Genomic DNA, 13956 nt, shown 5'->3' with positions numbered 1-13956 from the left:
TATAAAGTATTAAATTATTATTATTTATAGTGAGGAATGAACAGTAGTATCCACCCTTCAAAAGCACTACGATGAACACGTGTCTAAGCTTTAATGGTTTCTGCTGTAACGTAGCTTCAGTTAGCTGATGCTTTGGTTTAAAGGTCAGAACCGGAGTAACATGTTTGCATCTTAATGAAAGACGTGCAAAAACCGCCTATACTATACTAACACACAAAGACCCTCTAAATATGAAAACAAACGGTAGAAAAAGCCGTCACCTGAACCCATGAGAGCACAGATGAGAATCATGGAGTTATATTTAATCTCTGGCGCGCTCCTCTCGTCGGACAGCAGTTTATGGAGAACCGACACCAGGTTGGCTCCAACAAAGTCCTTCTCTGCTGCAACTGGAAACCAGAACACAATAGTAGCGTTAACAGATGGACATTAGCAAACAGTTTCACACACAGAAAAACTAAAATGTGTGGAAACTAAAGTTATGTTCAAAAGCAACAATAGCGGAGCAATTTACTCAACAAAAGTTAAACACAAACATACCTAAGTCCAGTGCTGCTATTAGGCCCAGAGCCACCAGTGCTTCATTCTGCATAATCATATGCTCACTGGTTGCCATGGTGACCAAATGTTTGACCCCTCCGCCCTGGATGACGGTCCTGACGACCTCCTACAAGAGACGAGAGACTGGAGTTTAACGAGGTCAAGGGTCGTACCAACAGGTAGAGTAGAGGTGAGACTATCCGGGCCAGGACCGCTGACTGTTGAGCCCAAAGTTTGGTTTTGATCCCAAAAGTCTGAAACCTTCCAATGAATCCACTGGGCATGAACTCATCTATGAGACATCTACATCCTGAATATTTTCCCCTTTACGGCTATAGATCTGCAGAATACATACAATAGTCAGCGACTCATAGAGCTCTACCGTCCATTGCCGTTTGGACCAATGACTATTCCATGACTCATCGCGTTGCTGTCTCATCGTGCCTTTTTGTTTTTATGCAAGTTTCTGAGACCTTTTAGGTAGATTTCAGTAAAAATGTTTTTAACCACTAGTTGTCAGTGAAAAAAAACACACAAATAAAACTTATTTCTAAGATTGCAGCATTTCTTTAATTTCTATTAAATGTTCAAATAACTCCTCTAACAGACGTCCAAAAATACCCCAGGATTCGATGTCTACAGGTAGATGAGTAGCAGACCTGTACATGCAAGTATCCATCAGAACTCTATAGGTAGACGTCTAGTAGAGGAACATAACAGAGAAGCCTGAGATGTCCAGTAGACGTCTACAATTGTACATTAGGTATCTAGTAGTCGTCTTGGTGGGTAATGTACCTTCTAAACGATTCTGCTTTTATCTAAGAAACGTTTTAGTTCATGTCTAATGTGACATTAGACATTAGTGCAGGGGTTGGGAACCTATGGCTCGCGAGCCATATATGGCTCTTTTGATGGTCACGTGTGGCTCGCAGACAAATCTTTAATTATACTTTTTTTTTTTTTTCATTAGACCAGTCCTTGTCTGGCGCGATGCGATGCCAGAGGCGCGCAGTAATGGCGGTGCTTGGAGAACAAAATCTGCGCCAGGACTATCAGTTTACTATTATCTATTATTTCACAGAGTTTGTGCCAGCTGAAAACCTGTGAATTGCCGTGCCTAAAACTGCGCGCTCCAGTCTCCAGGGTTGTGTGAGGAAGAAAGCAGAGGGTGGGGGGTGGTGGGGACAGGCAGCAGGTGAATCGTGCAGGGATTGTAAAAACGTAAAACCCGCTACCCGTCACTCACTGCAGCGTGTGAGTGTGTGTTTGGCTCCACGTCTGCATGTGAGCAGTCTGTCTCACATCTACAAAACATTCAGACCTACGATCACGTTTAAAGTCTCAACGCCTGGATGAAGCAGAAACTCACCACGTATCAACCGGACTAGACCATCAGCAAAACTACCACGAGAAATACTCATCATTTATTAGCAACAGCATAACAATGTTATTAAAAAGAATCCACAGACTTATTGTACTTTAAAAATGTTGAAATTAAATCAAATGCACACATTCATTTGTATATTTAGTTTTAAACAAATTGTTGCGGACTGAGTTGGACTGGGTGGGTGTTGGTCCGCGTTAAAAGTCCTGGAGTTCATTAAAACGTATCAAGCAGAGATCTGATTGGCTCTCAGTTCTGTCGCTCAGGCTGTTGTTAGGTAGTTTGGACCAATGGGGTTCAGCTATGGGCCGAATAAGGGAAATGGGAGGGCTGAAGCGGGAGCAGGGGAATATAAACTTGGGAGAAGCGCTCTCGTCTCGGCGGGAGAAATTCAGGAGTTGCTGAATTAATTGTACGGCGTTCGTTGTGGTCTACAGTAACAGAATAAAGAACCTTAAAAGAGGTCAAGTCTCCGTGCCTCAGTGTGGGAAAGGGACGCTACATTATTGTATGGCTCTTTGGAAATTACATTTAAAAATATGTGGCGTTTATGGCTCTCTCGGCCAAAAAGGTTCCCGACCCCTGCATTAGTGCATGTTTTCTTAGGGATTGGGAATTCATGCAATTCATGCATGTAGCATACTTCATTGAAAATGGGTAGATTCTATTGCTCTCAGTTATTTCAGTCTTGCCCCAAAGCTTTTGGAAGAATATTCACCAGATTATAACCAAGGTCCTGGGCTACAAAGACATGCTTATTTCTTTATCTGGGATATATTGTAGAAAATGTACTAAGAAATGACACATGTTTAGTCAAACGTTTTTTGCCGCAGGCAAGAAAACAATCACGAGACAATGGTACAAGACCGATTTGCCAACACCGCAGAAGTGGGAAAAACTTGTGGAGGAAATACACGAGATGGAATTGTTGAACCATAGGATAAGAAGTCAAGAAGATCTTTGTCAAAAAGATGGAGAAATGGACTACCCACCAAACAACATTATAAAGACTTATACATGGATAATGTTGGAAAAAATCCGTAGAGCCAAGGGATTCCGAGGTATTTCTTACTTTTTTTGTTTTGCTCTGTAAACCTATTTTATTGTTCCTTCTGCTTTTTTCTTGTATGTTTTCAACTGTGGGTTTAAAAAGCAATATAGAAAGAAAGTAAGAAATAAAAAGACAATAGGTGGATTTTATGTTCAAGGTATCATGGGACAGCGACACAAGAAGTGGGATAGTCGTTTGCTAATCCTTGTGCCTCCAGGCACGTTAACGTTGGGTCATCTAGACCCACTAGACAGAGCTCTGAACCTTTTTTCTTCAATGATTTGTGATCTTCACTGGTGTCCATGGATTACATGAAATCTTTCCACCTTTATCCACCTTTGTCATGGTAGGGAGAACACCTCAATGGAAGGTGGGGTCATCTGGACCCCATAAGATAGCACAAGGGTTAAAGGTTCAGACAGTGATGTGCAGTAGAGCTCCATGACTGATGGATATGGAATACAGATGTAGAGGTGTAAACATCAGAACATCTTTTCTGGCGGAATTTCTTTGAGATACACGAGGACGGCTTGTCTGCGGCTCTAAAGCTGACCAGCCGTCAGCTTTCAGGATGTAAATGTCGAGCGCTTGCCAGAGGAGTTGGGCCTGGACTCACCTTAGACTTGCTGTGCCGAATGAGGGCCGACAGAAGGCGGTTGGACTCGCCCATCACCCCTGCGTGATCTTTGGCTTCGCACCACTCCACCAGCCGCTCCACCAGCTTCCCGTTGGTTCCCAGCTGGTCTGCAGCTTCAGCTGAATCAACACACACCGCGGGGTGAAACACTCCCAGCATGCACTCTGCTCCGATGACTACCGATTACAGAGCTTCTCTGTCTCTACAAGCTGAACATCTTGGATAAAACCAATCTCCTTTTTCTTGATGTAAGATTAATAAACTGTTCTGAACGCAATCTTTGAGACACGCGTTTGTAGAAAAGGAACAAAAATGTTTACCCTGAGTGTCTATCAGCATGCGTAATGTCCCCAGGAGCTTGAACTGGACCGGAGGCATCTCTGATTGCAGAAACTTCAGCACCACGTCTGCCACACCGGCCGACAGCATCTTGGACTTGTTTACGACTGTGGAGAGGAACAGAGGCCCAATTTACCACCGTTCAAACACGTGTTCCTATTGGCAGACATTTTACAGCACGGCATTGTGTGCGTCTCTGTAGCAGCTCTCAGGGCCGGTCAGGCCACAGCTGAACCTGCAAAGGTCTGCCGGGGCTGGGGAGGCGCCCTCTGGAAATGAACTCATGGAGGAACCTCGGCGGTGTGACAAAATGTCACAACAGAGAGCTTTCAGCAGAGTGTGAAAATGCCAGCTGTCAGCCGGATTACGGCAGCCCTGAAAGGCCTGAAAGGAGAAGGCGGGAGTCTTGAACCACAAACACACAAAAAACAACACACGTCTGAAGAAGGAAACTGCTTCTGTAGCCGGCGGCGTCATAAAATATATCTTCGATGTGCTCAGATGTCCGTCAAAGGTTTCAGCCGACGCGTCTTTACGTGAATTCAGTTTAGAGCTGTTCAGAATTTGAAAATTACACAGTTTATGCGTATTTTACCAAGTTTTTACACAATTATTACGTAAACCTTGCACAATTGTGTGTGACTTTTGTGAGACACTCAAATGTGTGTCTTTCCAGGAGCGTTCCACGTTTGTCTAACAGACTTTTCATGCATGAACCACTGATGTGTAACGTTTAGATCACGTATACGGCGCACAGATCACGTTCAGATGACATCATTGATGCATGAATCACTGATGAATTACAGATAAACATCACAATAATCACATGGTTCATGTTCTACGTTGGGTTACGTGTTCTTAGCGTGTTTATTCCTACTTCTTCTGTGGTTTTAACGTGGTTCATTCCTGATCCATCTGTGAACATTTCACCTAAAGACCACAACATCACTTTTTCCACGTAGATTCACGTATGACCAACTTACATCCATGTAATATGCAGAAAATGTACATAGTGGTGGTGGAGTGACATGGCCTTTACATCGGCATTATATAGATGATATAGAATGACTCAGGTGTTGCAGACGTCCTGCTGAAGCACAAACATCAACCTGTTTGAGTGTCTGCAGCAGGACCTAAAGGGAGTAGAGCATCAATGAAAATGAGAAAACCACACACATTTGAGAAGTTAGCAGAAATGTTGTGTGAGAAAATTATAACCAAGTTACAAATGGATCTATGGTTTAAAACCTCACATATGCTTTTATTTTGAATGAAACACATTCTTTATTACTTAACTTCTTGATGATCCAGCGACTGTTTCTAAGTGTGAAAACATTTACATTTGTCCGGTAAAAGGCCGAGGCGCTGAAGTGACTCACCTGGTATAGCTAGGTTGCGCAGGGCGCTCAGAGCGGCGTGTTGGACGGTCACATTGCCTTCCTCTACGTGTCGATCCAGCAGGTCCAGAAGCTTCTGTACGATTCCAGTGTCCACCATGTGGATACAGTTCCCATCTGACAACAGACACAGAATCGCCTGAAGGACTCGGGTAGCACAGAGTTATTGTTCACAGAAATAATTGGAGTCCCGTTAACATCTCAGAACCTGAAATCTCTTTACTGCTCTACCAAAGTCGACCAATCACCACTCCAGGAATCTGTACAGAACAGAGTCAGGAACTTTCCTCTGGAAAAGAGCTACAGGAATCCATAGTCATCCGTCTCACAAACGGAGTCACGAAACCCCCAAAACTGAGGAAAGAGACTTTCATCGTGAAGAAAACTGTCAAACTTTTAACCCTGAAAGCCCAAATGCAGCCTCAAAAGAAAAACCTCCATCTTATTTTCGTTAAAGTCCATCCGCTGACACACATCCAGCTGTGGGTCATGTGTTCTTCACATTTGTCTTCTCCCCTGGGGGAGCACTGAACTCCACACAGGAACCATTTGATCGGTAAACACCCCCCATCCAACCCTTTAATGCTGAGCGTCAAGCAGGGAGGCACTGGGTCCCATGATGCCTGGATTTGAACTAAAGACCAGCCTCATGGCAGACACTCTACCACAAGGCCACTGAGTGTTTTTTTTTTTTACTGTGGTTGAAAATGCAAAATAGGACTAAACACAAAGCCTTCTGGGTAAACGTCCAGCTGGGGAGCAATCTATAACAGTTCAGCCATTATTTACAGTTTGATTGACAGATGGGCATCAACGCCACGGGAAGGTCACACTCACCATTGCGTGCAAAGTTGGCGATGGCCAGAGCGCCGGCCAGCTGCAGCTGGTGGTTGTTCGATGGTATCCAGGACAAAACCCTCTGGAAGACGCTGCCCTTTCCCCCCTCAAACAGCTTCTGCATGGACTCATCTGCAGAGGAAGGAACCACTTTACCACGGCGGGGGCCCACGCTGAGCAGGAGCTAAAATCTAGGCCTCATTTCACAATGAAGACATCGCGTGTTACATATCACCTGAACAATGAAGATAAACAATAAAAAAATACTCTGTTTCTGCCAGAAGATGCTATGAAGCTTTTCCAAAACTGTTTTACTGCTTTTTCCTACCAGAGGCGTCTCCATAGACTGTTTAGCCCTCATCTGATTGACATTCACTTTGATTTGGAATATTTGCCAATACAGAGTCCAGATTCCACACTTTTGTAACACATTAAAAGATGAACAAATGCTAAATAGACAGAAACAGGTATTCCCCTTTTTAATTCATCTTCTTCTTCTCTTCCTTTGGGTGTTTCCCTTCAGGGTCTCCACAGCCAATCAGCTTCCTCTGTCTGTCTCCTGCATCCTCCACCAGCAGCTACCTTCATGTCTTCCTTCATCCAGAATCCTCCTCTCTGGTCTTCCTCTAGACTCAGCATCCTTCAGTCTGTCCTCTGGACATGTCCCAACCATCTCAGTCTGACTGGATCTCCAGAACCAGAACATGTGCTTAACCTCTGATGTCCTCATTCCTGGTCCATCCTGGACCTCGGCATCTTCATCTCTGCTGCCTCCAGCTCTGCTTCCTGTCTTCCTCAGAGTCTGTAGGCCCAACAACATGGCCGCTCTCTTTGGATCCACACTTTTCTAAATCTTCATTTCAGCTGAAACTCGTCTATCCCACCTGACACTTTTCTCCACCCGTTCCAACCTGCCTGCACTTTTCTTCACTTTTTATGACCCTCTCCATTCCTCTAATAGAAAGGAAAAAAAAGCCTTTGTAGGTTTGTTTGAGTTAAAACAAACCAATACAGACACTTGCTGTCAGTATTAACCTTTGTTTCAAAGAGTTGTGGAGCAGAAGCCTAATCTGTGAATATCCTCTGATTTCTGTTGAGTCTGAAACTCTGTGATTGGCCCGCGTCTGATCACATGATCGGGGCGGGACATCCCGATGGTTACCTCCGAGAAGCAGGAGGACCATGAGGTCTGAGGCAGTCTTGAGCTGGGCGACGTCCTCTTCCCGCTCTCCGTCTATCGTCTGAGCGACCACGTCCAGCAGACACTCCACCAGGCCCGCCTCCACCAGCTGCAGCTTGATGGCATCTGCAGGACAAAGCGAGCGCACGTGAGCAGAGGACGTCCACGAGAACGTCCTGGCAGATCATGTGAACAGAAACAGGCTCCAGTGTTCAGTGGGACTTCAAATAGTCGATTCTCTCATCCTTCACTGAGCATGACGGCTTCTTTTAACGCTGAAACCCTAAAGGCTGCACCATGAGGAAAACTCGCCATGTGTGAGATTAGTGATCAATTTTGTGATAGCTTGTGATACATGAACGAATGGTAAAACAACCAAAAACATCTTTTCTATTTCACTGCAACAGTTTCAATTAAATAAGAGTCAACATAACCTCTAAATATTCTCCAAATCACCTTCGTCTACATCTGACATCAAAGGGCTCCATCCGATTGGTCAAAAGCATTTATTTAATTTATTAAATACTTCAAGCTGCATAAGATTGTTTTAGTACATTTAAGGGAACCATTTCTCACAATTTTCACTATCTTATGCAACATGCGTATTGCACAGCTTGATACTGTGATAAATTTGTGATGTCTTGTTCAGGCCTCCTAAAGACGTTGATGGGCTGTGAGGTGGACGCATTTCATTGGTTAAAATCATCCTTCATGGTTTCAGGGAAATCAAGGATGGTGAGTTATGCTCATGAAGCTGTCCTCTCTCTCAAGGTCATGTCACACAGCAGCTACATACATGAAGTACATTTTCCACGAATGAAATGTCAGTTATCTGTGATCCATGCGTGATTCTTGTGTTTGTCGATGTGCTCAGATGTCTGTTGAGGGTTTCAGCCGACGGGTCTTTACATGAATTCAGTTAGAGATGTTCAAAATTTTGGTTGGTTGAGAATTATCCAGTAATTTATGTAGTTTATACGCAGTTACAACGTACATCTTACACAATTGTGTGTGATTTTTGGGAGATACACAATTTTGTGTCATTTCCACGACCGTTCCGTGTTTGTCTAACAGAGTTTTCATGCATGAACCACTGATGTATAACTTTTAGATTACTCTCAATCTCGTCTTAATTACTCTTAAAAATCTCAAACATAAATGAACAAATAAATAAATGAACTAATAATTCATGTCACACTGAAACAATTAACTATTCAGACGGTCAAAAAGAGTCGAGTTGAAAGAGATTAGGAGGAAGCGAACTTTTACAATCCCACCCTTGCTACTTTTTATTTTCTCTACCTAATTTATCATTTTTGGGTTCTGATCAGTCATCTATACTGTACCAATACAGATTCAGGTTATTAAGAAATCCCCAAGTTTGAATAAATCACACGACAAAGCTGAAGTACATCAAGATGATGTAAATAGACATTATTTCAGAAGTCATCCTAACAGATCAAGTGTCAAAAATAGGTGCAAATGATTTGTTATTGGAAAAAATATCTTTTTAAATCAAAGTGTGATTTATAAAAATAAAAGAATAAAAATGGGATAAACCGTGCGCACGTATTGCTAAACGGTGCCCACGGGTTAATCAGGGGGTGTACGATGGCCTGCGACTAATGATGATGTCACACTCTTTGATTGGCGTTGAACGTTGGTCCGATGACGTGAAAGATGGTGATTGGTCTGGATAAATCCATAGAAGAAGAAATTGGAGGTCCCGTTGTAAACAAAGCTCTGACATAGAGTGAGATGAAAAAAGGGGTTTTGTTTTTGTTATGATTATTATTGAGTGCATGTTAGCTCATAGTTTTTTAAAACTAGTGCTTCAGTTCTGCCAATAGGCAGAACTGCCCCGGAAGTAGGGTTAGGATTAGGTTTATACGGGCTAACAACATTTAGCAGTGGATGAACTGAAACTGGAATAACCACGTTTTCTCAGGACTGTTCATTCAAAAGTCGCCTCCGCCCGTCCCATAGCCGCTCCTCTGCTTGGAGATACAGATCTCCCAGGAGACCCGGATCTCCTGAGTCCAGCAGCTCGCTCACACAGAGCGGCCGGATGGACTGCAATGTGTGCGCGCAGACGATTGCGCAACAGTACGAGCACAACTGATTAAACCGTTTAGCAATCTGTGCACACAGTTAATCCAATTTTCTTTCCTTTTTACCCCTGGCCCCTGGAGGGCTCCGTGCAAAGCAGCTCCTTTCTGCAGGAACCCTGCTGAAGGATTGTGGTACAGAACAAATATTCAGCCTTTCATCTGAGCATCACAACACCATCGGGTAAAGTTTCACTTCTGATACACAAGAGTCGGTCTATTGTGTTACAACTCCCCCTTAAATGTCCACACTTTGGACATTCAGGTGCAGCTCTGCCACCCGCTTCCTAGCATCACATTTAAAATCATTTTGCTGAAGCTGACAATCATTGTAAAGATACGCGGTTTTCTCAATAAACTAATGAGGTGCAGGCGGTTTGCCAAATGACAGCAGACAGAAAGCTTTCCCCAGAGTGGGGTTTAGCTGCACGTTGCCATGGAGACCAACACTGTGGGAGCACTTTGTGCCTCTTCTAATGATAGCAGTTAGTTGCTTCCTAAGACAGAATGAGCAGCGGAACCCAAAGGCAGAGCAGTCTGCCATGACTCAGCATGTTCGTGTGCAGAGCATGACTCGCTGCTTTCTCAAAGCCACATTCTGAAGACACGTTTGGACTGAATTGACAGCTTTTTTTTGTAGAGTTGAAAAAGCTCAGGCCAAATTACCGTTTTCGGCCAGCGGAGCCAGAACTTCAAAGATCATTTCTTTCTTGTCGTGTTCGGCCTGCTTCTGGAAAAGACGAACCAGCTCCTCGGCGATGTTGGTGGCGGCAAACTGCTCCTTGCTGGACTCTGCGGACACAAGATGTTTATCAAGTAAGGGTTAATGGCTGACAAAGTGTGCATTATCAGAAATTAACGCACTTCGTCCATTTGGTGGACATCACACCGTCCGACGGTTGCTTCCGCGAAGTGCGATAAATTCTGATTATGCACACTTCAAAGGCCATTTACCGGCATATACCATGGTCACTTAAAAAAAAAATACATTCAACCAGTTTTTAGTACTTTGTTCTTGCTGTTTTTCCGGCTTGGATCGCTTATTTCACAAAGAGATGACTTTTAGTTATGTGCAGTCAAGGTCCGGCAATATAAAATATGCTGATGATCACGATGCGTTAAATAAAGCAGCAGTTCAGGGAGAAAGTTCTCCTCTTAATGCTCATTTTTGTCCAGGCGATGAAGATAAATGTTGTTTTAAAGAAACCAGCGCAGCGATCCAGAACATTTAAGCTATGTGACCAGAACTACTTTTTTAAGCGTACGTTATCCCTGCGCATTTTCACTTAATTCACACCCAGCAGCCAATCAGAAGCGAGTAGTTACCCAGACCACGGCATAACGGGCTTCAAGGATGCTAAACCTGTTAAAACACAAAGTAAGAAACTCACCGAGCTCGGCCAAATTCCCAAAGGCAATGAGACACATTTCTGTCAGAGATGCATTGTGGGAATGGATGCCCAGCAGCTTCACCAGCGTAGGAATCACACCCATGTTGATCAATTGGGCTTGTAAGGAATCTGCAATAAAAACACACAGCTGGTTCATTCCTGTTGTGGCCTAACATGCAGAACAGTCAGATGACATATTTGTCATATTCATATATATACATATAAAACCTTTAAGGCACCATGACTAATGGAGGCTCAGCTGAAATACAGCAGCGATGGGTCACGTCTCTCACGCGCCCCTGCAGAAAGCTGCTCGGTGCTCCTGCACAGCTTTTTTTAAGGATCCACTTTATTGTTGTAGCTTTTTGTTTTAGCTTTTCATCTGGGAATTGTTGCGTGACCCGCTTTGAGCCGTCAGACAGATGGCCTCACAGTTTACACTGAAATACTTTGCTGATGGAGGATTTCATGGGCAGTCGAGGATTAGAAGAAACGCAGTGAGTGAGAAACCAGATCCTCACTGAGCTTTGGTTTTTTTTATACTTCAGCCAAACATTTTTTCTTTGACCTCGTCAGTCTGAACACTGCTGTACGGGCTTCCTGGTGTGTTCATGAGAACGTTTGAGAACCTACAGCTCAGCCGTTTTAAAAGGTTCTAAACTTATTTAACATCATTTGAACTGAAGCCGTCTTCCATTTGTTGACCGTCTCTGAAACCGCTTTTATAGACATTGACCGGAGATTTTTCCAACCCGGGTTGAAACTAATCATTAAAAGGGATTTTGAAACTTGGAAAATAAAAAACATGATGTTCAATAAAACAATTTAAAGTGTTAATTTAACTTTAAATTTGTAAATCTAATTAGATTTAAAAAGCAACTTCCATCCTTACCTTTACTCATCTAACCCCATCAAACTGAATGAGCTGCTTTCCTCTAGAACTTATGAAGTTTATTAAAAACGTTTTTGGATCTGAGGATCACGTCTCATTTCATTCATTGGAAAATAGACACATTTTTACAGCCGATGATGCAGATTTTTACAGATTATTTGACAGGATTATGCAAAGCAACAATTACACCAAGAACACCAGGAAAAGCCAGAAGCTTAAGAACATGAAGAAAAAAGAGAGGAGCACTTCCCAGCAACCATTGCCGCATTAATATTAGAGTGTTTTCCCTCTAAATGTTTTCAGTCGTCCTCTACATCAGCTTGTTATGACGTCAGCATCAGCTACATGAAGAAAACTGCAGTAAGCAACAGAAATGCATCAATTTGGGTCGAGCAACCCCAAAACCTCCCATAAGAAAGTCCAACACACCCCAACGTCACTCAGGAGCCACTGACGTCCCGTCTTTGTGTCCTTACTTTTATTGCTCTGTACCACATACTAGAAGAAAACCTGTCCAAGAAAGACGTCTGGTGTGTAAGTGTCAGGTGTCTGGATGGAGAATAAAAAAAGAAAGAGTAGCTACACAAGTTAAGAGCAAAGAGGGTCAAAGGTGCACAGTAAGGCCTGCTGAGGGGTAGATGGCAGCTGTAGCGGAGTTGACCCGGATGGGTCCTCGGGGTTTTTGTTTTACTTGAGCGCGTGGCAGTTATTTGACGTAAGGTGGCAAATGGACTTCTGGGTATGTGAATGATGAGGGCAGAATAAAGTATTGGTCCTATACACCCAAACGTGTCTCTGAGCTCCTTATTTTACACATGAACCTCCGCTTTACCAACACCGAACCCCCTAAAGCCGGCTACACTGAGGATAAGTTGGTTTTGACCAGCTTAGTGGCCCTGTGGTGGAGTGTCCGCCCTGGGAAGTTTGTGACTTTAAAATCCAGTCATACCAAAGACACTACAAATGGGACCCAATGCCTCCCTACTTGATACTCAGCATTAAGGGTTTGGATTGGGGGGGTTAAACCACCAAAAGGTTCCTGAGCGCGGCTGTGTCTGCAGCTCACCGCTCCACCATCTTTCCATTATTGAAAGGTTTACAGTTTCTTTATTTTCCACAAACGCTCTACATCTTTCATCTTCGCTCACGGCTCCATTAAACAGACTACTTTTTTTTCGTAAACGTACCTGTATTAAAGTCATACATTTACACCTTTGTAGTCGCAATTTCACAGTTAGGACTTTTTTTCTAATAAAATTTAGGATTTTAAAGTCATAATTAAAATAAAATGAAAAAGTTTGTTTGTAAAATGGTTCTAAATGGAAAATGTCGTATACATATATAGCGCTTTTCTACCTTCTTCAAGGCCCAAAGTGCTTTACAGTAGAGGTAAGATCTTAAACCCGAGCCTGAGTCAGAACACGACACGGCCCGAAATACGGGTCGGGTCGGGCGGGCGGTTGTCAAACAGCTCTTTATTAATCCTGTATTTCAGAACGGTTACAGTACGAACCGAAAGGCACAGCCAGCTTCTTCTTACTCAGAGGGAGAACGTTCACCGAACGCACACACACACACAGGTAGACCCCGCCCACCAGTCACCAGCCCACCGTTGATTGACTAACAGGAAGCGCAGACGCAGAGCCAGGGGGCACGCTTTGCGCACGTGTCGTGAATGTAATCTTCCCTCCGCAAGTCTGCATCTATTTTGTTTAGGTATCCCTGATATGGAGCAGCAAGAAGTCAAGGAGAAACTGAAGACAGGGGAACTGAAAAGGCAAACACGCACCGCCGCGGCTGCAGTATTTGTCTGCATTAAGATATTTCTTTCACTCTCTTTGTCTGGCCTCTTATTCTGTGTTCCAGCATTATTTCTTTGTTCAAATGCATTTATCATGATCATAAAAATATGTAGACATTTTAACCTTAAATCTTTTTTCTGGCAAAAATACTATGGGATAAATTTAAATTTCAGGTTTGCTTCGGGCTCGGGCCTGCAAATCAAGTTAATTGGTCGGGTTCAGCTTTAATGCCTGCGGGCCTGGGTCGGGTCGGGCTGGGTTTTTAGGGCCGATCTTACCTCTACTTTACAGTCACAGACCCATTCACCCATTCACCAACACATTCATACAGTGATGGCAGCTCTGCTGCTAAACACTGGCGCCAACCTGCCACCAGAGTCAAGGCGGGGTTCAGTTTC

The 13956-nt window shown here is 43.6% G+C and overlaps 1 protein-coding gene and 1 long non-coding RNA gene across 3 annotated transcripts in view; both read right to left on the bottom strand.

Moving 5' to 3' along the window:
• The window catches only part of rap1gds1 (RAP1, GTP-GDP dissociation stimulator 1), a 29420-nt gene that overhangs the window by 3448 nt on the left and 12016 nt on the right, over positions 1–13956 (bottom strand). For both annotated transcript variants that reach the window (XM_004080070.4, XM_011487795.3), the window contains 9 exons: positions 10865–10993; positions 10140–10265; positions 7348–7491; positions 6186–6317; positions 5331–5465; positions 3933–4058; positions 3592–3731; positions 541–667; positions 261–389 (listed from right to left, as the gene is read on the bottom strand). In XM_004080070.4, the coding sequence (XP_004080118.1) occupies positions 261–389; positions 541–667; positions 3592–3731; positions 3933–4058; positions 5331–5465; positions 6186–6317; positions 7348–7491; positions 10140–10265; positions 10865–10993 (1188 nt within the window). The remainder of the gene's footprint in view (positions 1–260; positions 390–540; positions 668–3591; positions 3732–3932; positions 4059–5330; positions 5466–6185; positions 6318–7347; positions 7492–10139; positions 10266–10864; positions 10994–13956) is intronic.
• LOC144987273 (uncharacterized) lies at positions 6852–7350 on the bottom strand. The gene is made up of 3 exons (XR_013651152.1): positions 7221–7350; positions 7070–7139; positions 6852–6987 (listed from the first exon to the last, which is right to left on the bottom strand). It is a non-coding gene; the product is annotated as an uncharacterized LOC144987273 (long non-coding RNA).

Source organism: Oryzias latipes, chromosome 18, assembly GCF_053564925.1.
Source record: "Oryzias latipes strain Hd-rR chromosome 18, Olatipes_Hd-rR_3.1".
Lineage (NCBI taxonomy): Eukaryota > Metazoa > Chordata > Actinopteri > Beloniformes > Adrianichthyidae > Oryzias > Oryzias latipes.
Note: the sequence above shows the minus strand (reverse complement) of the source record. Positions and strands in the feature narration are given on the sequence as shown.